We start from the raw sequence: 25,798 nt of genomic DNA, 5'->3' as shown, positions 1-25,798 counted from the left end.
GCAGAGTAATATGTGATCTTCTCAGTTTATATATTCTAGTTTTGGACGTGTGCATTCGGAAAGTATTCAGACCCCTTGACTTTTTCCACATTTTGGTACATTACAACCTTATCCAAAATTGATTTAAATACATTTTTCCCTCATCAATTTGCACACACTACCCCATAATGATTTTTGCAAATGTGTGTATATATATGTATTTACATAAGTATTCAGACCCTTTGCTATGAGACTTGAGCACATGCGCATCCTGTTTCCATTGATCTACAACTTGATTGGAGTCAGCCTGTGGTAAATTCAATTGATTGGACATGATTTGGAGAGGCACACACCTCTCTATATAAGGTCCCACAATTGACAGTGCATGTCAGAGCAAAAACCAAGCCATGAGGTCGAAGGAATTGTCTGTATAGCTCCGAGACAGGATTGTTTCAAGGCTCAGATCTGGGGAAGGGCATCAAAACATTTCTGCGGCATTGATTTTCCCCAAGAACACAGTGGCCTCCATCATTTTTCAATTGAAGAAGTTTGGAACCACCAAGACTCTTCCTAGAGCTGGCCGCTTGACCAAACTGGGCAATTGGGGGAGAAGGGCCTTGGTCATTGAGGTGACCAACAACCCGATGGTCACTCTGACAGATCTCCAGTTTCTCTGTGGCGATGGGAGAACTTTCCAGAAGGACAACCATCTCTGCAGCACTCCACCAATCAAGCCTTTATGGTAGAGTGGCCAGACAGAAGCCACTCCTCAGTAAAAGGCACATGACAGCCCACATGGAGTTTGCCAAAAGGTCACCTAAAGGACTCTCAAACCGTGAGAAACAAGATTCTCTGGTCTGACGAAACCAAGATTGAACTCTTTGGCCTGAATGCCTAGCGTCACGTCTGGAGAAACCAGGCACTGCTCATCACCTAGCCAATACCATCCCTATGGTGAAGCATGGTGGTGACAGCATCATGCCGTGGGGATGTTTTTCAGGGACTGGGAGACTAGTCAGGTTCGAGGGAAAGATGAACGGCGCAAAGTACAAAGAGATCCTCTATGAAAACCTACTTCAGAGTGCTCAGGACCTCAGACTGGGGCCAAGGTTCACCTTACAACAGAACAACGACCCTAAGCACACAGCCAAGAAAACCTAGGAGTTGCTTCGGGCAAGTCTCTGAATGTCCTTGATTGGCCCAGCCAGAGCCCAGACTTGAACCCGATCGATCAAACATCTCTGGAGAGACCTGAAAATAGCTGTGCAGCAATGCTCCCCATCCAACCTGACAGAGCTTGAGAGGCTCAGCAGAGAAGAATGGGAGAAACTCTCCAAATACAGGTGTGTAAACACTGGTCCAACTAATCGGAAGCCACATTTCAAGATTGTTTTGATCACGCAGACTGAAATATGTTCCAGTCAGCCTCAGAGAACAACATTGACCTACACGCTGACTCGCTGAGTGCATTTATAAAGAAGTGCATTGGAGATGTTGTACCCATTGTGACTATTAACACCTACCATAACCAGAAACTGGATGGATGGCGAAATTCACGCAAAACTGAAAGTGTGACCCACCACATTTAACCATGGAAAGAGGTTGGGAATATGTCTGAATATAAACCGTGTAGTTATTCCCTCCGCAAGGGAATCAAACAAGCAAAATGCAGTACTGGGCTAAGGTGGAGTCGCAATTCAACGGCGCAGACACGAGACGTATGTGGCAGGGTCTACAGGAAATCACAGACTACAAAAAGAAATCCAGCCACGTCACAGACACTGACGTCACGGTTCCAGACAAACTAAACACCTTCTTTGCCCGCTTTGAGGATAATACAGTGCCACCGTCGCGGCCCGCTAATAAGGTCTGTGCCCCTCTCCTTCTCCGTGGCTTATGTGAGTAAAACATTCAAACATGTTAACCCTCGCAAGGCTGCTGTCTCAGACGGCATCCGTAGCCGTGTCCTCAAAGCATGTGAGACCAGCTGGCTGGTGTGTTTACGGACATATTCAATCGCTCCCTATCCCAGTCTGTTGTCTCCACATGCTTCAAGATGGCTACCATTGTTCCTGTACCCAAGAAGGCAAAAACAACTGAACTAAATGACTACTGCCCCGTAGCCCTCACTTCCGTCATCATGAAGTGCTTTGAGAAGACTAGTCAAGGATCATATCACCTCCACCTTACCGGCCACCCTAGACCCACTTCAATTTTCATACCGCCCAACAGGTCCACAGACGATCTCCATCACACTGCACACTGCCCTATCCCATCTGGACAAAATTCATTCCTATGTAAGAATGCTGTTCATTGACTACAGCTCAACATTCAACACCATAGTACCCTCCAAGCTCATCATCAAGCTGGAGGCCCTGGGTCTCAACCCCACCCTGTGCAATTGAGTCCTTGACTTTCTGACGGGTCGCCCCCCAGGTGGTGAAGGTAGGAAACAACGTCTCCACTTTGCTGACCCTCAACACAGGGGCCCTACAAGGGTGCGTGCTCAGACCCCTCCTGTACTCCCTGTTCACCCACGACTGCGAGGCCATGCTTGCCTCCAAGTCAATCATCGAGTTTGCAGGTGACACGACAGTAGTGGGCTTGATTACCAACAACGAAGAGGGCACTTGGAGTGTGGTGTCAGGAAAAGGAGATGATCGTGGACTTCAGGAAACAGCAGAGGGAGCACCCCCCCTATCCACATCGATGGGACAGCAGTGGAGAAGGTGGAAAGTTTTAAGTTCCTCGGTGTACACATCACAGAAAAACTGACATGGTCCACTCACACAGACAGTGTGCTGAAGAAGGCGCAACAGCGTCTCTTCAACCTATTCAATAAAAGACACCTCAGGAGGCTGAAGAAATTCACACAAAACCCCAACAAACTATTAGAGATGCACAATTGAGAGTATCCTGTCGGGCTGTATCACCGCCTAGTATGGCATCTGCACCGCCCTCAATCACAAGGCTCTCCAGAGGGTGGTGCGGTCTACACAACGCATTACCGGGGGCAATCTACCTGCCCTCCATGACACCTACAGCACCCGATGTCACAGGAGGCCAAAAAGATCTTCAGGGACATCAACCACCCGAGCTATTGCCTGTTCACACCGCTACTATCCAGAAGGCGAGGTCAGTACAGGTGTATCAAAGCTGGGACTGAGAGACTGAAAAACAGCTTCTATCTCAAGGCCATCAGACTGCTAAACAGCAATCACTAACTCAGAGAGGCTGCTGCCAACATGGAACCCCAATCACTGGCCACTTTAATAAATGGATCACTAGTCACTTTATACAATGCACTCTAAGTAATGCCACTTTAATAATTTTTACATATCTTACATTACTCATATCACATGTATTTTATACCATCTATTGCACCTTGCTTTTGCTGTTCGGCCATCGCTCATCCATATACTTACATGTACATATTCTCATTCACCCCTTTAGATTTGTGTGTATTAGGTAGTTGTTGGGGAATTGTTAGATTACTTGTTAGATATTATTGCACTGTCGGAACTAGAAGCACAAGCATTTCGCTACACTTACATTAACATCTGCTAACCATGTGTATATGACAAATAAAATTTGATTTGATTTAGCATCATACCCAAAACTAATTGAGGCTGTAATCGCTGCCAAAGGTGCTTCAACAAAGTACTGAGTAAAGGATCTGAATACTTATGTAAATGTTCTATTATATATATATCATTTTTTAATTATTATTATATGTATATATATTTTATACATTTGAAGAAAAAATCACCATGTTTTTGCTTTGTCATTATGGGGAATTGTGTGTAGATTGATGAGGGGGAAAAACGATTTAATCCATTTTAGAATAAGGTTGTAACGTAACAAAATGTGGAAAAAGTGAAGGGGTTTGAGTACTTAACGAATGCACGAGAGCCAGCCCATTAATGGAATAAAGGAGCCTAACGTTATTCATTATAGTCAAGGACCCAACACGTTCTGTTTAAAGGCGACTTGTCTCTAAGCCAAAACAGTCAAATACTAAATACACATCTAGCTAAATGTGAATTGATTCTCAATTATGGTAAGGTCCTAGAAACATAGATAAATCCCTCTACTTTCATATCACGTCAAAATAATTTCACCAATGCAAAATACACATTTACTATACACGGTTTCAACAGTTGCAACCGACACTCAGGATTGCACAATCCCTCCAACCGTGTTGATGTGGGGACGTGTTTGATACAGGCTACACATGAGTATATACACACGCACATACACACACACACCAGGGAATGCATTTCAGCTCAGAAGAAACTACAAAGGGAATCGGGACTATTTGAACAACCCAGGCCTAACGTATAACAACAGACCTATTTGTCTTATCTTATACCTGCCTGCAGTGAATAGGGCAAATACCGTAAGTGACGTTATTCATTTTTATCCACCCCCCACACACCAACCTATCCCCTCCCTCTCTGTCTTCCAGATTTTTCTATTTTGTACATACATTGTTTTGTATATACTGTATATGATGACATCGTTGGGCGGCGACAAAGCCCGGGGCACTCGGGACAAAGCGCTGCCCGCTGCCACACACGCAACTCAACCACAGAAACAGCTCCAGGTGAGTGACACACACGCAACCAGTATTTTCCACTAGCGCCGGTTGTCGGCTATACAAATGATTTGCAGACTCATATTCAGCCATGTACATTTTCCACTTAACTAGGCTACTTTTCAATTGGCTTCTTAAAAATAAGTCTGCAGAGCCCTCCCCTGCTAGATCAAATCATATGTTATTTGTCACACGCGCCGAATACAACAGTGAAATGCTTACTTACAAGCCCTTAACCAACAATGCCGTTTTAAATAAGTGTTAAAATAAAAGTAACAAATTATTAAAGAGCAGCAGTAAAATAACAACAGCGAGGCTATATACAGGGGGTACCGGTACAGCGTCAATGTGAGGGGGCACCGGTCGAGGTAATTGAGGTTACTCTAAAATGTGCAGTTTTGTCACACAACACAATGCCACAGATGTCTCAAGTTGAGGGAGCATGCAATTGGCATGCTAGCTGCAGGAATGTCCACCGGAGCTGTTGCCAGAGAATTGAATGATCATTCTTTTACCATAAGCCGCCTCCAAATAAGTTTTAGAGAATTTGGCAGTGCGTCCAACCGGCAGTGGTGTAAAGTAAAAATACTTTAAAGTACTACTTAAGTCATTTTTTTCGTGGTATTTGTACTTTATTTTACTATTTATATTTAACTACTTTCACTTCACTACATTCCCAAAGAATACGATTGACTTTTTACTCCATACATTTTCCCTGACACCCAAAAGTACACGTTTCATTTCAATGCTTAGCAGGTCAGGAAAATGGTCCAATTCACACACTTATCAAGAGAACATATCTGGTCATCCCTACTGCCTCTGATCTGGCGGATTAATTAAACACACATATTTAAAATCAAATCAAATTTTATTTGTCACATACACATGGTTAGCAGATGTTAATGCGAGTGTAGCGAAATGCTTGTGCTTCTAGTTCCGACAATGCAGTAATAACCAACAAGTAATCTAACTAACAATTCCAAAACTACTGTCTTATACACAGTGTAAGGGGATAAAGAATATGTACATAAGGATATATGAATGAGTGATGGTACAGAGCAGCATAGGCAAGATACAGTAGCTGATATCGAGTACAGTATATAACATATGATATGAGTATGTAAACAAAGTGGCATAGTTAAAGTGGCTAGTGATACATGTATTACATAAGGATGCAGTCGATGATATAGAGTACAGTAATACGTATGCATATGAGATGAATAATGTAGGGTATGTAAACATTATATAAGGTAGCATTGTTTAAAGTGGCTAGTGATATATTTACATCATTTCCCATCAATTCCCATTATTAAAGTGGCTGGAGTTGAGTCAGTGTCAGTGTGTTGGCAGCAGCCACTCAATGTTAGTGGTGGCTGTTTAACAGTCTGATGGCCTTGAGATAGAAGCTGTTTTTCAGTCTCTCGGTCCCAGCTTTGATGCACCTGTACTGACCTCGCCTTCTGGATGATAGCGGGGTGAACAGGCAGTGGCTCGGGTGGTTGATGTCCTTGATGATCTTTATAAGTTCCTGTAACATCGGGTGGTGTAGGTGTCCTGGAGGGCAGGTAGTTTGCCCCCGGTGATGCGTTGTGCAGACCTCACTACCCTCTGGAGAGCCTTACGGTTGAGGGTGGAGCAGTTGCCGTACCAGGCGGTGATACAGCCCGCCAGGATGCTCTCGATTGTGCATCTGTAGAAGTTTGTGAGTGCTTTTGATGACAAGCTGAATTTCTTCAGCCTCCTGAGGTTGAAGAGGCGCTGCTGCGCCTTCTTCACGATGCTGTCTGTGTGAGTGGACCAATTCAGTTTGTCTGTGATGTGTATTGCAGAGGAACTTAAAACTTGCTACCCTCTCCACTACTGTTCCATCGATGTGGATAGGGGGGTGTTCCCTCTGCTGTTTCCTGAAGTCCACAATCATCTCCTTAGTTTTGTTGACGTTGAGTGTGAGGTTATTTTCCTGACACCACACTCCGAGGGCCCTCACCTCCTCCCTGTAGGCCGTCTCGTCGTTGTTGGTAATCAAGCCTACCACTGTTGTGTTGTCCGCAAACTTGATGATTGAGTTGGAGGCGTGCGTGGCCACGCAGTCGTGGGTGAACAGGGAGTACAGGAGAGGGCTCAGAACGCACCCTTGTGGGGCCCCAGTCTTGAGGATCAGCGGGGAGGAGATGTTGTTGCCTACCCTCACCACCTGGGGGCGACCCGTCAGGAAGTCCAGTACCCAGTTGCACAGGGCGGGGTCGAGACCCAGGGTCTCGAGCTTGATGACGAGCTTGGAGGGTACTATGGTGTTGAATGCCGAGCTGTAGTCGATGAACAGCATTCTCACATAGGTATTCCTCTTGTCCAGATGGGTTAGGGCAGTGTGGTTGAGATTGCATCGTCTGTGGACCTATTTGGGCGGTAAGCAAATTGGAGTGGGTCTAGGGTGTCAGGTAGGGTGGAGGTGATATGGTCCTTGACTAGTCTCTCAAAGCACTTCATGATGACGGATGTGAGTGCTACGGGGCGGTAGTCGTTTAGCTCAGTTACCTTAGCTTTCTTGGGAACAGGAACAATGGTGACCCTCTTGAGGCATGTGGGAACAGCAGACTGGTATAGGGATTGTTTGAATATGTCCGTAAACACATTGGCCAGCTGGTCTGCGCATGCTCTGAGGGTGCGGCTGGGGATGCCGTCTGGGCCTGCAGCCTTGCGAGGGTTAACACGTTTAAATGTCTTACTCACCTCGGCTGCAGTGAAGGAGAGACTGCATGTTTTCATTGCAGGCCGTGTCAGTGGCACTGTATTGTCCTCAAAGCGGGCAAAAAAGTTATTTAGTCTGCCTGGGAGCAAGACATCCTGGTCCGTGACTGGGCTGGATTTCTTCCTGTAGTCCGTGATTGACTGTAGACCCTGCCACATGCCTCTTGTGTCTGAGCAGTTGAATTGAGATTCTACTTTATCTCTGTACTGACGCTTAGCTTGTTTAATAGCCTTGTGGAGGGAATAGATGCACTGTTTGTATTCAGTCATGTTACCAGACACCTTGCCCTGATTAAAAGCAGTGGTTCGCACTTTCAGTTTCACACGAATGCTGCCATGAATCCACGGTTTCTGGTTAGGGAATGTTTTAATCGTTGCTATGGGAACGACATCTTCAACGCACGTTCTAATGAACTCGCACACCGAATCAGCGTATTCGTCAATGTTGTTATCTGACGCAATACGAAACATCTCCCAGTCCACGTGATGGAAGCAGTCTTGGAGTGTGGAGTCAGCTTGGTCAGACCAGCGTTGAAAAGACCTCAGCGTGGGAGCTTCTTGTTTTAGTTTCTGTCTGTAGGCAGGGATCAACAAAATGGAGTCGTGGTCAGCTTTTCCAAAAGGGGGGCGGGGCAGGGCCTTATATGCGTCGCGGAAGTTAGAGTAACAATGATCCAAGGTCTTTCCACCCCTGGTTGCGCAATCGATATGCTGATAAACTTTAGGGAGTCTTGTTTTCAGATTAGCCTTGTTAAAATCCCCAGCTACAATGAATGCAGCCTCCGGATAAATCGTTTCCAGTTTGCAGAGAGTTAAATAAAGATCGTTCAGAGCCATCGATGTGTCTGCTTGGGGGGGGATATATACGGCTGTGATTATAATCGAAGAGAATTCTCTTGGTAGATAATGCGGTCTACATTTGATTGTGAGGAATTCTAAATCAGGTGAACAGAAGGATTTGAGTTCCTGTATGTTTCTTTCGTCACACCATGTCACGTTAGTCATAAGGCATACGCCCCCGCCCCTCTTCTTACCAGAAAGATGTTTGTTTCTGTCGGCGCGATGCGTGGAGAAACCCGCTGGCTGCACCGCCTCGGATAGCGTCTCTCCAGTGAGCCATGTTTCCGTGAAGCAAAGAACGTTACAGTCTCTGATGTCCCTCTGGAATGCTACCCTTGCTCGGATTTCATCAACCTTGTTGTCAAGAGACTGGACATTGGCAAGAAGAATGCTAGGGAGTGGTGCACGGTGTGCCCGTCTCCGGAGTCTGACCAGAAGACCGCCTCGTTTCCCTCTTTTTCGGAGTCGCTGCATGGAATCCACTCCGTTGTCCTGTTTGTAAGGCAGAACACAGGATCCGCGTCGCGAAAAACATATTCTTGGTCGTACTGATGGTGAGTTGACGCTGATCTTATATTCAGTAGTTCTTCTCGACTGTATGTAATGAAACCTAAGATGACCTGGGGTACTAATGTAAGAAATAACACGTAAAAAAACAAAAAACTGCATAGTTTCCTAGGAACGCGAAGCGAGGCGGCCATCTCTGTCGGCGCCGGAAGGAGCTTTAGAATTTGTGTTTGAATGTGCCCCTGGCTATCTGTAAATTAAACATTTAAATAAAATGATGCTGTGTAGTTTGCTTAATATAAGCAATTTGAAATTATTTATACTTTTACTTTTGATACTTAGGTATATTTTAAAACAAATACTTTTAGACTTTTACTCAAGTAGTATTTTACTGGGTGACTTTTCATTTTCTATTATAAGGTTTCTTTACTTTTACTCAAGTATGACAATTTGATACTTTTTCCACCACTGCCAACCAGCCTCACAACTGCACACTACATGTAACCACGCCAGCCCAGGACACATCCGGTATTTTCTATATGAAGTCTATCAGGACTTGCCAGACGTTATAGTGAGTTACTCGTCAGTAGCCTACCGAATTGCATCGGTACGAGAACTGTTCATTTAGCTACCTAATTTGCGTACTGATAGACGTTTTTGTGAATTTTCTGCAGATAAATTGTGAAAACATTTGATGAAGATGGTGAATCCTAGACTAGTGGAGAGAGAGCATCAGTTTGGATTGAATTTTTAAAAAGCTAATGGTACTTAGTTGTGGCCAAATATATTGGCACCCTGGCACTTTTCTTAAATCATTCCCTATTTTTTCTGAAACAAGTTAAAATTGAAAAACACTTTTGGTCTCCACACCTTGTTATTGGAGTTAAAACATTGCACAACACATTTTATTTTTGGAAACTTAAGTTGGCTATTTTTAATTTAGAAAATAAAGGCATGGACAAGGCTCTCTAGAGGGTGGTGCGGTCTGCACCACCCTCTGGACAAAATAATTGGCAAGATGGACAAAATTATTGGTGCCCAGGAGCTACCACTTAGTTGCACAGCCTTTGGCCAAGATAACTGAGAAAAACTTTTATTGTAGCCATCAATGAGCCATTACTGGCAAGTTGGCCCACTATTCAGCAGCAAACCGCTCAAATTTTTGATGTTTGAGGGATGCCTTCAACCAACTGATGTTTTCAGATCTTACCACAGGTTTTTGGATGTGATTCAAATCTGGACTCTATGCTGGCCATTTCAGAGCAGTCGATAGTTTCATCTTGAACCGTTCCTGGGTGCTATTTGATGTGTGTTCAGGGTTGTTGTCTTGCTGGAAGACCTACAATCTTCAATGGAAAAACTATTTTTGGACTGGGTTGAACATTGGACTCAAACACTTGATAATCAGCTGATTTCATGATGACTTGTGTACGTTCAAGGCCCCCAGTACCAGAGGTAGCAAACAACCCTACAGCATTATCAAACCTCCCCATGTTTGATTGTAGGGGTGGGGGGTTATTTTGAGGGTATGCTTAATTTGGTCATCAGTAGAACGGTGCAGCAAGCTCATTTGAGGCTACAAGAAGCATTTGTTGGCAGTTAGCTTGGCCAAAGGCTGTTCAACCAAGTACTAGCTCCGAGGTGCCAATAATTTTATCCATGCCATTTGTCTTTATTTTCTAAATGAAACATTTAAGCTGAAGGTTACAGAAATAAAAAAATGTATTCTGTAAAATGTAGAAAATCCAATGAAGTGTGGAGACATTTTTTTTTCTTCAGTTTAAACTTCATTTATTAAAAAAAAAATATTTAAGAAGAGTGCAAGGGTGACAATATATTTGGCTGCAATTGTATATGGTATTTTGAAGGATATTGATATATACAGTGCCTTCAGAAAGTATTCACACCCCTTGACTTTTTCCAAATGTTGTTGTGTTATAACCTGAATTTAAAATTGATTAAATTGAGATTCTGTTTCACTGGCCTACACACAATACCCCATAATGTCAGTGGAATTCTGTTTTTAGAAATTGTTACATATTAATTAAAAATGAAAAAATGAAATATCTTGGGTCAATAAGTATTTGTTATGGCAAGCCATAAATTCTGTCATCAAGGGAGGCTACTTTGAATAATCTCAAATATATTTTTGGTTTGTTTAACACTTTTTTGGTTACTACATGATTCCATATGTGTTATTTCATAGTTTTGATGTCTTCACTATTCTACAATGTAGAAAATAGTCAAAACAAATAACCCTTGAATGAGTAGTTGTATCCATACTTTTGACTGGTGCTGTATATGTTTTGTGCTCTATCACTCCCCTATTACTAACTACAAATGATCTATAACTAGGCTAATAACTCACTAACCAGCAAAGGATATGAACAAACTGTTTGCTATTTGCATATAGGCCTACTGGAGCTCTGATTGTTTATTCCGCACCGGTCTGTGTAGAGTATGGGCGAAGTAGTGCATGTCAATGCAGTAGAATCCTACTCCGATGCGTTCTGCATTCAACAAAATCCCTTGCATAGTTTTGTTTTGCATTGAAAGTGGCTAATATTGTGGCTGATTCGATCACAATTGCCACAGTAAAGGGAAACATTGATAACTTTAGAACAGTGGTCACTTTGAGTCAAAATGCAAGGCGAGATTAACCGCTCAGATTTTTTTTTAACATGACTTAAAAACATATAAGCCTATGCAAAATTAACCAAAGAAAAACAGTACTGTAGCAATGAGGTTTGTGCAGTAAGCTATAGGCCCAATACATTAGCACCGCATATGAGCTTTTCTTGAATTGCCCTGCCAGTGCATTGTTGTTCGGGCCATTTTTTATTATATATTTAACCGATCACACCGGTAATAGATCTGTTGTTGTATTACCCTTTTAGCACAGCTGAGTGAGCATACATTTAAATAGTTTTATTTTATTGGACTGATGGTGCCTGCATTTGATGGTCAGTCTCAGCGGAGGGAGAGCGCAGCAGACTGAGGGCCCGCGTCTCAACATCCATCTGCTCTCTCTAACCAAAAAAGGGACACCATCTTCCAGATAAGGGCAAAACTCAAGTTGTTGCCCACTGCTCTAGATAGTTGAGCAGTGCTTCTCTCTATGGGCTAATATTTCTACGCGACAGTCTCGGGGCTACTACGCGCGCAGCTTAGAGGGAACATTGACTGTAGGTCTACTGATTTACTCAAAATGTTGACAATGGAGCAGTCAACTGCTGCTTTCTCTTTAGCAAAGCCCATGTTTAACACCTGCTTCATTCTTCAATCATACCTGTCTTGCAGTTAGCTGAGAAAATACCTCTCAAAAGGAAGGTTGAAGCCGATGGAAGTCAGGACGTAAAGGATTCTTTGAAGGCCCAGTGCAGTCAAAATGACGTTTTCCTGTTTTTGTATCATATTGTACAAGAGCTGATGAAACTAACACTCGAAAAGTGTGAAAATGTGATCAGTGTTATATCAGTGTTATTTCCTGATAGTTGCTGGTTGAAAATGCAATATAGCATTAGAATGTACCAGAGGCCACCAAAATAGAGCTTGTTTGTCAAACATTTCTTAACCCGGGGGACAAGCCCCTCTGGACCCAGCCCGGCTGGCTACTTTTTCTTTGACATGCACACAGTACAACTTGCTCAATGCCTGGGTCTTCAAGTGGTAAATCATATCTCCAAAACAATTATTCTCCCTCTCCTTCTCTCCTCCTTTCCTTCTTCATATCCTCCCTCACTTCCTTCTCATCCATTTTGCAGGCGACTGCAGAGCAGATCCGACTCGCCCAGATGATCTATGACAAGAATGATGCTGAGTTTGAGGACAAAGTGAACCAGGTGAGTGGGTGGGAATTGCAGAGGCCATTGTGACAGCTCTGAATGATGGCCTGTGTGTGACTGCATGTGCTGGGAAAAGGCAAGACCACACTGATAATTTAGGAAAAAAACAAAATATTTTGTCAATTTTAGACAACTTCAGGGTTTTCACCTCAAATCTGAGACCCTCTCTTTTTCTAATACTGACTGTTAGGCTCCCCTTCTGTGACTATGTACACAGCTTATTGGTGTGTGTGTGTGTGTGTGTGTGTGTGTATGTGTGTGCTTGTGTGCGTGTCTCAGTGTGTGTAGTGTATTTGTATCAACAGTCTGTATAGACAGTGTCATTGTACACTTAGTATACAAAACATTAAGAACAGACAGACCACATGAATCCAGGTGAAAGCTATGATCCCATATTGATGTCACTTGTTAAGTCCACTTCAATCAGTGTAGATGAAGGGGATGAGACAGGTTAAAGGAGGATTTCTAAGCCTTGAGACAATTGAGACATGGATTGTGTGTGTGCGCCATTCAGAGGTTGAATGGGCAAGACAAAAGTGCCTTTTGAATGGGGTATGGTAGTAGGCCCACCGGTTCGTGTCAAAAACTGCAACACTGCTGGGTGTTTTACACTCAACACATTCCTGTGTGTATCAATAATGGTACACCACGCAAAGGACGTCCAGCCAACTTGACACAACTGTGGGAAGCGTTGGAGTCAACATGGGCCAGCGTCTCTGTAGAACGCTTTCGACACCTTGTGGAGTCCATGTGCCGATGAATTCAGGCTGTTCTGAGGGCAGGGGGTGCAAGTCAATATTAGCAAGATGTTCTTAATATTCTATTATGTTTCATTGGATTCAAATAAAGCACTCAGAGTTGTATGTATGTCCACAGCTGATGGAGGTGACAGGAAAGATCCAGGATGAATGCATGGTAGCGCTCCACGACTGCAACGAGGATGTCAACAGAGCCATCAACTTCCTCCTTGAGAGCACCTCTGATACGGTAGGGCAGAGGGGACTGACGTTAACGCTTCCTTTTCAATTTCCTTTAGCCACTTTCCTTTGGGTGGCTAGTCATCGCTAGCTTAGCGTCGCTCAGTCACCTCAACTTCCCTGAGACCTGGGTCGTATTCATTAGGCACCAAATGGAAGAAAACTGACTGAAAAAGGGAGGGACTAGCCTACCTGAACTCATTGTTGACTCATGAGAGTGGAGTGGCTGGTGGTAGCATGGTATGGAATCTAACCAGTTGCTACATAGCTTTTTTGCACTGACTCTCTTGCACAGACTCGATGTACACTCGCTGGACTCTCACACATACTAAGCTGACACTCCAACACACAGACACACACACAAAACACACACACATGCATATTGACGCACATGTACAGTGCATTCGGAAAGTATTCAGAGCCCTAACTTTTTCCAGATTTTGCTATGTTACAGCCTTATTCAGAAATTGATGAGAAAAACAGTTATTTAATCCATCTACATACAATAACCCATAATGACAAAGCGATAACAGGTATTTAGAATTTTTAGCAAATTTATAAAAAAAGAAACATAACTTATTTACTTAAGTATTCAGACCCTTTGATATAAGACTCGAAATTGAGCTCAGGTGCATCCTGTTTCCATTGATCATCCTTGATGTTTCTACAACTTGATTGGAGTCCAGCTGTGGTAAATTCAATTAATTGGACAAGATTTGGAAAGGCACACACCTGTCTATGTAAGATCCCACAGTTGATAATGCATGTCAGAGCAAAAACCAAGCCATGATGTCGAAGGGATTGTCCGTGACAGTATTGTGTCAAGGCACAGATCTGGGGAAGGGTACCAAAAAATGTCTACAGCGTTGAAGGTCCCCAAGAACACCGTGGCCTCCATCATGCTTAAATGAAAGAAGTTAGGAACCACCAAGTCTCTTCCTAGAGATGTCCTCCCTTCTAAACTAAATAATCAGGGAAGAAAGGCCTTGGTCAGGGAGGTGACCAAGAACCCGATGGTCACTCTGGCAGAGCTCTAGAGTTCCTCTGTGGAGATGGGAGAACCTTCCAGAAGGACAACCATCTCTGCAGCACTCCACCAATCAGGCCTTTATGGTAGAGCGGGCAGATGGAAGCCACTCCTCAGTAAATGGCACATGACAGCCTAAAAGTACCTAAAGGACTCTCAGACCATGAGAAACAAGATTCTCTGGTCTGATGAAACCAATATCAAACTCTTTAGACCAAAATGCCAAGCGTCACATCTGGAGGAAACCTGGCACCATCCCTAAGGTGAAGCATGGTTATGGCAGCATCATGCTGTGGGGATGTTTTTTCAGCTGCAGGTACTGGGAGGCTAGTCAGAATTGAGGGAAAGATGAACAGAGCAAAGTTTATTATTTATTTCACCATTATTTAACCAGGTAGGTCAGTTGAGAACAAGTTCTCATTTAAGTATAGTAGGGTCCTTGATGAAAGCCTTCTCCAGAGTGCTCAGGACCTCAGACTGGGGAGAAGGTTCACCTTCCAACTGGAGAACGACCCTAAGCACACAGCCAAGACAACGCAGGATTGGCTTCGGGACAAGTCTCTGAATGTCCTTGAGGGGCCCAGCCAGAGTCCGGACTTGAACCCGATGGAACATCTCTGGAGAGACCTGAAAAAAGGTGTGCAGTGACTTTTCCCATCGAACCTGACAGAGCTTGAGAGGATCTGCAGAGAAAAATGGGAGAAACTCCCCAAATACAGGTGTGCCTAGCTTGTTGCGTCATACCCAAGAAGACTCGAAGCTATAATCGCTGCCAAAGGTGCTCCAGAAAAGTACTGAGTAAAGAGCCTGAAAACGTATGTAAATGTGGAATTTCAGTTTTTTTTCTTTTTGCTTTGTCATTATGGGGTATTGTGTGTAGATTGATGAGGACAAAAACAATTTGATTAATTTTAGAATAAGGCTGTAACGTAACTAAATGTGGAAAAAGTGAAGGGGTCTGAATACTTTCCGAATACACTGTACATTCATATTCCTTCACACATTTCACATACGCTGCTACTACTCTCTGTTTATTATCTAGGCATAGTCACTTTATCCATACCTAAATGTGCGCATTACTTCAATTACCTCGACTAACCCCGTAATCCTGCAAATTGACTTGGGAACGGGTACCCCTTGTATATAGCCTCGTTAATGTTATTTTATAGTGTTAATATTTTTCCTTTAGGTTATTAGTAAATTGTTCGTAACCTTTTTTTAAAACTCTGCATTGTTGGTTATGGGCTCGTAAAGTAAGCATTTCACGTTAAGGTCTTCAGAGCGTGTGACAAATAACTTGATTTGATCTACATCTGTTAGAGTTGGAGCACAGATCTGATAGGATGGAAATATGTTCTCACGTTTTGTAATGGACAGATGACATAATGTACCTAATACAATACGTCTATCTACAGTGGATTGAGTCAGCTTTAGGCAATGGATCTCTTAATGACCCTTGCCACATCCCCTTCCAATCAAGCCCAAGGGTGCTGTGCACATTGCTATATCTATCCAAGGAAACTGAAAATAGGGGCTTGTGCCAACTGTGCCAGGGGGACTTGTCCAGTTGGGTGATTGAATAAAGGCATATTGTGATTATTATTATTATTTATTTATTTTACAGAAGGACAATGGAAAAAGTATTATGGCCTCTGAATCTAGGATGTACAGCACTTGTCACTTGTTCTGTCAGCGCCTGAGTCAGTAGTAAAATAATCGAGGCGTTTCAGAGGAGAGCACCGCAGCACAGAGAGATCTGTGCACGCTGTGGTATTTCACCCAATAGATATGGGAGTTGATCAAAATTGGGTTTGTTTTCAAATTCTTTGTGGGTCTGTGTAATCTGAGGGAAATATGTGTCTCTATGGTCATACATATTCTCTCTCTCGCTGTCTTTCGTTCGTTCTCTCGTTCTCTCTCTCTCTCGTTCATTCTCTCTCTCGTCCTCTCGCTCTCACTCTCTCTCTCGTTCTCTCTGTCGTTTCTTTCCTCTCTCTCTCTCTCTCTCTCTCTCAGACCTCATGGGAGACAGTTGGGAAGAAGAAACCCCTAGCGAAGGACGGCCCGACGGAGGGCAAGGAGAACCGGGAGAAGAGAGGAGGAGAGCGAGAGGGCAGCAGGGCCCGCGGAGGGAGCAATCGGAGAGGCAGGGGGGCCAGCAACCGCAGCCGCCAGGTTGAGAGAGGTTAGGGGGTCACGGAATAAAATTCTAGGCATATGTTAATGAACAAGGCACTATAACACTAGGTCTAATTGATCACCTAAGAGCCAGGAAGAATGAGAAGTCAGTAAGCTGTCGAGGATTTGAGTTATTCAACCATGGTGTGGTTAGTACATTTACAGTTAGTGTGTTTATTCTCATTGGCGGTACTTTAGATTAGAGAACACTACATAGAGCACTTACTAAGAATGAATAGCCAGCCAATTTGTCATTAAGCAATTAGTTTGTCATCAATGCACTATTTCAGCAGAATTGCTTACTAGGCAGCACATAGCTTTGTACTGACCTTAATCACTAAATCATCTCTCTGTTGGTCTCTCCCCACTTCTTTCCTTCTCTATCGCTATCTCTGTCTCCCTCTTTGTCCCTCCCCACCTCGCTTTCTCGCTCCTTCGCTCTCTGTCTTCCTGTGCAGTGCGGCCAGAGGAAAATGGTGTGGAGGTGGTCCCTGGCCCTTTGGACAGAGTGTCAGAGCGAGGTCGCAGGGGGGGAAGAGGGGGTAGAGGTGAGTGTCAATTAGTGGCACTTTCTCATATGTTCCAGTCAACACTCCCAGGTAACTTAAGTGCTCTCTTAACTTCACACAATTTTCCGGTGCCATGCTTACTATGTGTTGACGTTGTGCGGGTCTGTGTGCTTCAGTCGGATCTGGAGGCAGAGGAAGGGGCAGGGCACCAGTGGGTAGCAAGTTCTCAGCCCAGGGAATGGGGTGAGTTCTGTAATACACAAACAAACTCGTACACACACAACTGTCCTTTTCTGGTTCCTCGTACACCAGTTCTTCTTAAACCTAAACTTCACCTACCCTCATCCTCTCTCTCTCTCCTCAGGACCTTTAACCCAGCAGACTACACCCCAGAACAGGGGACAGGGACCACACAAGGTGACGCTTGGGAGTCAGGGGCCAACAACAGCAACAGCACAGACGGGACAGGTGAGGCTTCACACAGAGAAGGATCATGAAACTCTCTGGGTTCTTCAAAAAGTAGTAGTGTTCTTCGTTTTGCTCTACGACCCCCACAAGTCTGAAGTCGGTACTGCCGATCTGCCGACTTCTGACTATAGCGTCCGAACAGTTTCGGCTACACACGAATATGACCCCTCTACGGAAAGATGAGACTCTCAGGAACACTTACATGTCAGTAGTTCTGCTCTAGGACACTCACAAGATAAATCTGAAGGTAGCCCGGTACCAGTTTAAAAAGTGAATGGAAGTATACACAGAGTACACAAAACATTAAGAACACCGGCACTTTCCATTACATAGACTGACCAGGTGAATCCAGGTGAAAGCTTTGATCCCTTATTGATGTAACTTGTTAAATCCACTTCAATCCGTGTAGATGAAGGGGATGACACAAGTTCAAGGAGGATTTTTAAGCCTTGACAATTTAGACTTGGATTGTGTATGTCTGCCATTATGAGTATGAATGGGCAAGGCAAAATATTTAAGTGCCTTTGAATGGGGTATGGTAGTAGGTGCTAGGCGCTCCGGTTTGTGTCAAGAACTGCAACACTGCTGAGTCTTTCACACTCAACAGTTTCCCGTGTGTATCAAGAATGGTCCACCACCCAAAGGACATCCAGCCAACTTGACACAACTGTGGGAAGCATTGGAGTCAACATGGGCCAGCATCCCTGTGGAACGCTTTCGACATCTTGTAGAGTCCATGGCCTGATGAATTGAGTCTGTTCTGTGGGAAAAGGGGTGGGGGGTGCAACTCAATATTAGGAAGGTGTTCCTAATGTTTGGTGTACTCAGTGTATATAGAAGTACACTACAAAAGTATGTGGACACCCCTTCAAATGAGTGGATTCGGCTATTTCAGCCACACCCGTTGTTGACAGGTGTATAAAATCAAGCACACAGCCATGCAATCTCCATAGACAAGCAGTGGCAGTAGAGTGGCCTGTACTGAAGAGCTCAGTGACTTTCAACCTGGGACTGTCATAGGATGCCACCTTTCCAACAAGTCAGTTCATCAAATTTCTGCCCTGCCTGAGCTGCCCCGGTCAACTGTAATTGCTGTTATTGTGAAGTGGAAACGTCTAGGAGCAACAATGGCTCAGCCTCGAAGTGGTAAGCCACATAAGCTCACAGAACGCGACCCCAGAGTGCTGAAGCACCTAAAAAGCGTCTGTCCTCGGTTGCAACACTCACTACTGAGTTCCAAACTGCCTCTGTCTATGAAATGGGTTTCAATGGCCAAGCAGCCACACACAAACCTAAGGTCACCATGTGCAATGCCAAGAGTCGGCTGGAGTGGTTTAAAGCTTGCGGCCATTGGACTCTAGAGCAGTGGAAACGCGTTCTCTGGAGTGATGAATCGCACTTCGTCTGGCAGTTTGACGGACAAATCTGGGTTTGCCGGATGCCAGGAGAACGCTACCTGCCCCAATGCATAGTGACAACTGTAAAGTTTTGTGGAGGAGGAATAATGGTCTGGGGCTGTTTTTCATAGTTTGTGCTAGACCCCTTAGTTCCAGTGAAGGGAAATCTTAATGCTACAGCATACAGTGACATTCTAGGTGATTCTGTGCTTCCAACTCTGTGGAAACGTTTTGGGGAAGGCACTTTCCTGTTTCAGCATGGCAATGCCCCCGTGCACAAAGCGAGATCCATACAGAAATGGTTTGTCGAGATCGGTGTGGAAGAACTTAAATGGCCTGCACAGAGCCCTGACCTCAACCTCATTGAACACCTTTGGGATGAATTGGAATGCTGACTGTGAGCCAGGCCTAATCCCCCCACATCATGCCTGACCTCACTAATGCTCTTGTGGCTGAATGGAGTCCCCGCAGCAATGTTTCAACATGTAGTGGAAAGCCTTCTCATAAGAGTGGAGGCTGTTATAGCAGCAAAGAGGGGACCAACTCGATATTAATGCCCATGATTTTGGAATGAGATGTTCGGCGAGCAGTTGTCCACATACTTTTGGCCATGTAGTTTAGTGCACTAAAAAAGGTGTGGGTAAATTAAAAATTTTAAAAATCATTATTTTCTCTCAGATATAGGACAGACACTTCAAAACAAACTTCCTTTTGATAATTGTTTTTGACTATCTGTTTTGCCATGTGTTAATCTGTTATTTAATGTGTTTCATTTGGCTAATAGCAGTAAGGCCAAATTCAATGGTTACTTATTTATTTTATACCTAAAGGGGTCCTAAAATTCTAAATCCTTGACATGACCATCTTAAAACAATTCCAGATGTTAGCTTAGGAGGAGGAAACCATCTCAATTGCATTTCCTTGATTCGTCGCATCCTCTCGTCTCTGTCTCAAAACCCATTAAATGAGAAGGTCAGAGGTCCCTCTAGGGCTGTGGTGGTCACAAAATGTTGTCAGCCGGTGATTGTCAAGCAAGTAACTGACAGTCTCACGGTAATTGACCATTAATCAACATAAACACATTTAGCATATCCTGGCTTCCACACACAGCCTACAAGCCACTGATGCAGACCTTTGGAACATCTACATTTTAAAAAGTCTAATAAATCCATATAATATAGCCTACACCTTCATAATAAATCCATTATTTATTTTAGACAGGTCTAAAGAAGCATGATATGAAGAAAGTGTAGTCTATTTCAGAAGAACAGAATAGCATTATCTGAGTTGTCCTTATGTTGAATAGAAAGGATATTTTCTCCAAATGATTTGAGGGAGTGCGCACATGCGGCTATTTTGTATTGAGCCGTTAACAAATAAGTATTCCTATATGCTTAATTTAGAGTTACATTAATAACTTTAGTTGTTCTACAAACGTTGGCCTATATGTTCAGATTTTTAAAACATTGTAAGGCCACTCTAATGATGAATTGAAAAAAGTTGCTTGAAAGGCATGAGTTCTACTTTGTTTTTTTTGTGCAGGCTGTACACACTACATCATTCACAATTTGACAAGCACTTGATAATGCCTAGAATTTCACTGCGGCATCCCCCTTTGTGTGGCCATAATGCACCCTAAAAAAATCCATGCCTTTTACGGCCAGTGGCCGTTGTCCCCTTCTCCCTGAGTGCTACGTGCTCCTAATCACCTCTCACTCACATGGCTCTCCATCACATGATCAGGTCTTTCTCACAGGCTACAAGTGAAGACAGACACACATCAGGAATACAACTGCGCACGTCCTTGTCCAATTCCGAGGTGCATATTGAAGATGTTGGAAGAACTGTTCACATTTACTTTTCGTCAGTCAACAAGATGAGTAGGCCTAACGAAAAGCAAAAGCAGTAGCCTATGTCAATCTACTATCCCCAATAGTACAAATGTTGACCTATTCTAATCTGTGTGAGAAATAAATATTCCAAATATAGTCTGGGACAGTTGTGGGATGTGATAGATCCCAAATTAATACAACCACTAGCATCAACAAAAAAAAACTTTTTTTACGCAATGTGGCTTACCCAACAGAGTAAGTGCTAGAGGCGTCACTACAGATCCGGGTTCGATCCCGGGTTAGGGAAGGGTTTGGGGGATGTCCTTGTCCCATCATGCTCTAGCCACTACTTGTGGTGGCCGGGCACATGCACGCTGACTTTGATCGCCAGCTGTACTGTGTTTCCTCCGACACATTGGTGTGGCTGGTTTCCGGGTTAAGCGAGCCGTGTGTCAAAAAGCAGTGCAACCTTCGCCTCTCCCGAGTCCGTACGGGAGTTGCAGCGACGGGACAAGACTGTAACTACCAATTTGGATATCATGAAATTTGGGGAAAGGGGGGGGTAAAAAGTGCTTTAAAAAATGTAAGAAAACATTGCAAATGGAGAACACTTTTCCAGTGGTTCATTTTCATGCCAGTCAGAAATGCTATTCTCCTGTTATAAATATAAGCAATGTGTTTAATATTAGGAAAATTATAAATAAATATAGTAGGCCTACCCTATAGAAAGCTGATGGGGTCCTCCTCTTTTTAATAGTGGCCATCCCTCTGTTTTCTCACACAATTGCATAGCCTATACAAATGTTGTTGCAACATGAGCTCATGGGCTCTCATTAAGTTTTTGATTTGATTTGCATTGATGTCAGAGTGATTAGAGGGACAATAGAGTGCTGAGTACCAGGCAGTTAGCAAGTATGGTGGGCTACTAATGACCATCAGCAGCATCAGAGCTTGGATAAACCTAAATACCATGACTAAACGGTCACGTGGAATTTGACTGCCTTCGTAACCGCCAATGTGGCAGTAATACGGTCACCGCAACAGCCCTAGGTCCCTCCCCTCTCAACTTCTTATCCAATGGGTTTTGAGACAAGGAGAGAACGTTAAGATTCAAGAAAATGCAATTGAGATTCTCCAATTGTTTCCTCCATTTCTCACATCCACTCTTCTCCCCCAATGTGCTTTGAGAGGAAGGTTCATCCCTTTGGGCTCCAATGCACTTTTGAGGAGAGGCAAGGAGTGGAGGAATCAAGGACCGAGGAAGCAAGCATTTGCCGGCTAATTTTCAGACTCTGATATGCAGACCAACGCTTAGTGTTTACTGATTAATTTCATTATTGATTATTATTAATATTGTCAATGATTTTCTTGACAAAACGCATTGTATTATGTTATTATATCAACCGAAATTAAGAAGCTGTTTGTTTAGCATGGCTATAAATGATAGAGAAGTTGACTAAATGCATAAACAGTCCTTGCTTCTAGGCAAGACAAAGAAACTTGCGGTGTCCATATTTCAAGTGACATTTTGAATCACATATAGATGTTTTGTTGTTGCTAGGTGGAGTTATGGTCTCATTGTGCCTATTTAAACTTTTATTTCTGTAACTACACGTGAATCTGTATATCAAACTATTTTGAAATGTTTACCCTGATGTCACACATTAGCCCCTTTTATTATAGAAAGACCCATTTTCTCTTGTATAGTTTTCTGGACCGTTTTGACTGGTAGGTGTTCATTGGTCAGGATGTTTTATTGTTGTATTTCTAATGGGGCCCTGTAGACTGTTGCTAGGGAAATGTCCCTAGCAATGCCACTGAATTACAGTCCATGTTCACAAACACCTCTCCAAGAAGCCCTTGTGTTGTTTCCATTCATCTCTGAGCTCTGACCCCTCTCTGGTGTGCTCCCTGCAGTGGCCTGGAGGAGTACTCTGGAAGACTGGGCTGCTGAGGACTGGAGCGAAGAGATGAGTGTGAGTCTGGGTAATGGGGACTGGGAAGTAGTAGTGGTCAGGGGGTGGAAGGAGCTTTGTCTTATATGTTCACATTTTGGACATTTATTTTCCAGATGGAACACATACATGACCAGGGCCAACCAACTATTCCACAAAATGACTTTTTCATTTCAATTACATTTGAGCTTTTTATAATAAACAAATGTATTTACAGGGTTACATATTCGTTTTAAGGGAACAACATGTGCTTCAGAAGCAGCTGGAATTCATATAGGCTGTATCTCAATCGATTTAACAAAAATTTATTTTCTGGTGCTCCAGAATGCTATGTTCTCTTTACCTTTTTAAAGTGGGGAGCACCAGTGATACCAATTAAATGTTTGAATTTAGAGTCCTGCACAACAGTGCACTAGTTCATACAGTGTGACTTCAAAAGGTTTAACAAAACTATAGTTGGCCTTATGTCTCACAACTTGGTCTATTACATTTGTCAATAACTCTCTGTCTCCCCTCAGCTCTCCGAGACCAAAGTGTTCACCGCCTCAAGTGCACCTGCACCTCAGAACCACCTCACACCTGGGCAAAGGTAACTCCCAGCTCACCATCCGCACGACTAGCTAGGGCACCCACCTGTCACATATCAACACTGCTTTTTAGGCCTCCCGAGTGGCACTGCATTGCAGTGCTAGCTGTGCCACTAGAGATGCTGGTTCAAGTCCAGGCTCGTCCAGCTAGCTGCGACAAAGAGACCCACAGAGCAGCGCAAAATTGGCCCAGCGTCGTCCAGATTAGGGGAGGGTTTGCCGGCAGGGATGTTCTTGTCCCATCACACACTAGCTACTCCTGTGGCGGGCCGGGCGCAGTGCACACTGACACGGTCGCCAGGTGTACGGTGTTTCTTCCAACGCAATGGTTCGTCTGGCTTCCGGGTTAAACGGGCGTTGTGTCAAGAAGCAGTGCGGCTTGGTTGGGTTGTGTTTCGGAGGACGCACTGCTCTTGACCTTCGTCTCTCCCGATGCTGCAACTCCTGTGCAGACATGGGACAAGACTGTAACTACCAATTGGATACCACGAAATTGGGGAGAAAAAGGGGTTAAAAAATAAGAATATATATATATATATATCAAAAATAAAATAAAAAAACACTGCTTTTGGTGTTGTGTAGATATGGGGAAAATACCAGCCCAGTGGTACACAAAATAACAGCTTGACCTCTTTGCCAGTTTTAATCCATGGAGGGATATGTTTGGCCCAGCTGCTTTGGTAGATACATTTGGATGTGCATAATAAGTAGGAAGGACGTATGGATCCTTCCCTTGAGACATGGTCCCCGTTATGACTGTTGATTTTAATCAGACTTTCTCCGTAGTGGGTATGTGTGCGATAGAAATAGTATCATGTGTTATAATAATGATATGTGTCTCCTGTAGTCTGGACCTGCCCTCTCTGCTGCAGAAGCCAGTGGGAGAAGGAAGAGGAGGAGGAGGGGATGCCCCCTCTACCCAGAGCCTGGTCTTTACCAACTCCCACCATCACCCCCCCCGCAACGGGTCGGCCATTGGCACAAGCAGCACCAGCTATGCACACGCCGCCCTGGTGAGCCATACTCGTGCCCTTTAAAACCTTTCAGATACATACACCTTATGACAAAAAGTATGTAGACACCTGCTCGTCGAACATCTCATTCCAAAACCATGGGCATTAATATGGAGTTGGTCCCCCGTTTTGCTGCCATAACAGTCTCCTCTCCTCTAGGAAGGCTTTCAACTAGATGTTGGAATATTGCTGCGGGGACTTGCTTCCATTTAGCTAAAAGAGCAGTAGTTAGGTCGGGCACTGGTGTTGGGTGATTGGGCCTGGCTCGCAGTCAGCATTCCAATTCATCCCAAAGGTTTTCGATGGGGTTGAAGTCAGGGCTCTGTGCAGGCCAGTCAAGTTCTTCCACACCGATCTCGACAAACCATTTCTGTATGGACCTTGCTTTGTGCATGGGGCATTGTCATGCTGAAACAGGAAAGATCCTTACCCAAACTGTTGCCACAAAGTTGGAAGCACAAAATCGTCTAGAATGTCATTGTATGCAGTAGGGTTAATATTTCCCTTCACTGGAACTATGCATTGGGGCACGTAGCGTTCTCCTGGAATGCGCTGAACCCATATTCGTCCGTCGGACTGCCAGATGGTGAAGTGTGATTCATCACTCCAGAGAACGCGTTGGCAGCGAGAGTCCAATGGCAGCGAGCTTTAGACCACTCCAGCTGACGCTTGGCATTGCGCATGGTGATCTTAGGCTTGCGTGCGGCTGCTCAGCCATGGAAACCCATTTCATGAAGCTTCCAACGAGCATTCTATGCTGGTGCCATGTTGAAAGTCACCTGAGCTCTTCAGTAAGGCCATTTAACTGCCAATGTTTGTCAATGGCGATTGCATGGCTGTGTGCTCAATCTTGTGGCTGAACTGGCCCGAATCCACTACTTTGAAAGGGTGTCCAGATACTTTTGTATATACATTGCCTTCGGAAAGTATTCAGACCCCTTGACTTTTTCCACATTTTGTTACGTTAAAACTTATTCTAAAATGGATTAAATAAAAACTAATGACAAAGCGAAAACAAGTTTTTAGAAATGTTTGCAAATTTACTTATTTACATAAGTATTCAGACCTTTTGCTATGAGACTAGAAATTGAGCTCAGGTGCTTCTTGTTTCCATTGATCATCCTTGAGATGTTTCTACAACTTCATTGGAGTCCACCTGTGGTAAATTCAATTGATTGGACATGATTTGGAAAGGCGCACACCTGTCTATATAAGGTCCCACAGTTGACAGTGCATGCCAGAGCAAAAACCGAACCATGAGGTCGAAGGAATTGTCCGTAGACCCCCGAGACAGGATTGTGTTGCGGCACAGATCTGGGGAAGGGTACCAAAACATTTC

At 43.9% G+C, this 25,798-nt stretch overlaps 1 protein-coding gene across 2 annotated transcripts in view; it reads left to right on the top strand.

The window, feature by feature from the left end:
• Nucleotides 1–25,798, top strand: part of ubap2a (ubiquitin associated protein 2a) — a 38,038-nt gene that overhangs the window by 1,228 nt on the left and 11,012 nt on the right. Inside the window, exons 2-11 of one of the 2 annotated variants that reach the window (XM_024401627.2) lie at nucleotides 4,448–4,585; nucleotides 12,436–12,513; nucleotides 13,393–13,503; nucleotides 16,537–16,705; nucleotides 17,157–17,246; nucleotides 17,384–17,450; nucleotides 17,572–17,675; nucleotides 22,822–22,880; nucleotides 23,378–23,448; nucleotides 24,294–24,459. In XM_024401627.2, coding sequence (XP_024257395.1) covers nucleotides 4,490–4,585; nucleotides 12,436–12,513; nucleotides 13,393–13,503; nucleotides 16,537–16,705; nucleotides 17,157–17,246; nucleotides 17,384–17,450; nucleotides 17,572–17,675; nucleotides 22,822–22,880; nucleotides 23,378–23,448; nucleotides 24,294–24,459 — 1,011 coding nt within the window. In that variant the 5' untranslated portion in view covers nucleotides 4,448–4,489. Of the gene's footprint in view, nucleotides 1–4,447; nucleotides 4,586–12,435; nucleotides 12,514–13,392; nucleotides 13,504–16,536; nucleotides 16,706–17,156; nucleotides 17,298–17,383; nucleotides 17,451–17,571; nucleotides 17,676–22,821; nucleotides 22,881–23,377; nucleotides 23,449–24,293; nucleotides 24,460–25,798 lie in introns of both variants that reach the window. The other variant, XM_024401626.2, reaches the window with a different exon arrangement.

Source organism: Oncorhynchus tshawytscha, linkage group LG02 (assembly GCF_018296145.1).
Source record: "Oncorhynchus tshawytscha isolate Ot180627B linkage group LG02, Otsh_v2.0, whole genome shotgun sequence".
In the NCBI taxonomy this organism is placed as follows: domain Eukaryota; kingdom Metazoa; phylum Chordata; class Actinopteri; order Salmoniformes; family Salmonidae; genus Oncorhynchus; species Oncorhynchus tshawytscha.
This window is presented reverse-complemented; position numbering and strand designations above follow the sequence as displayed.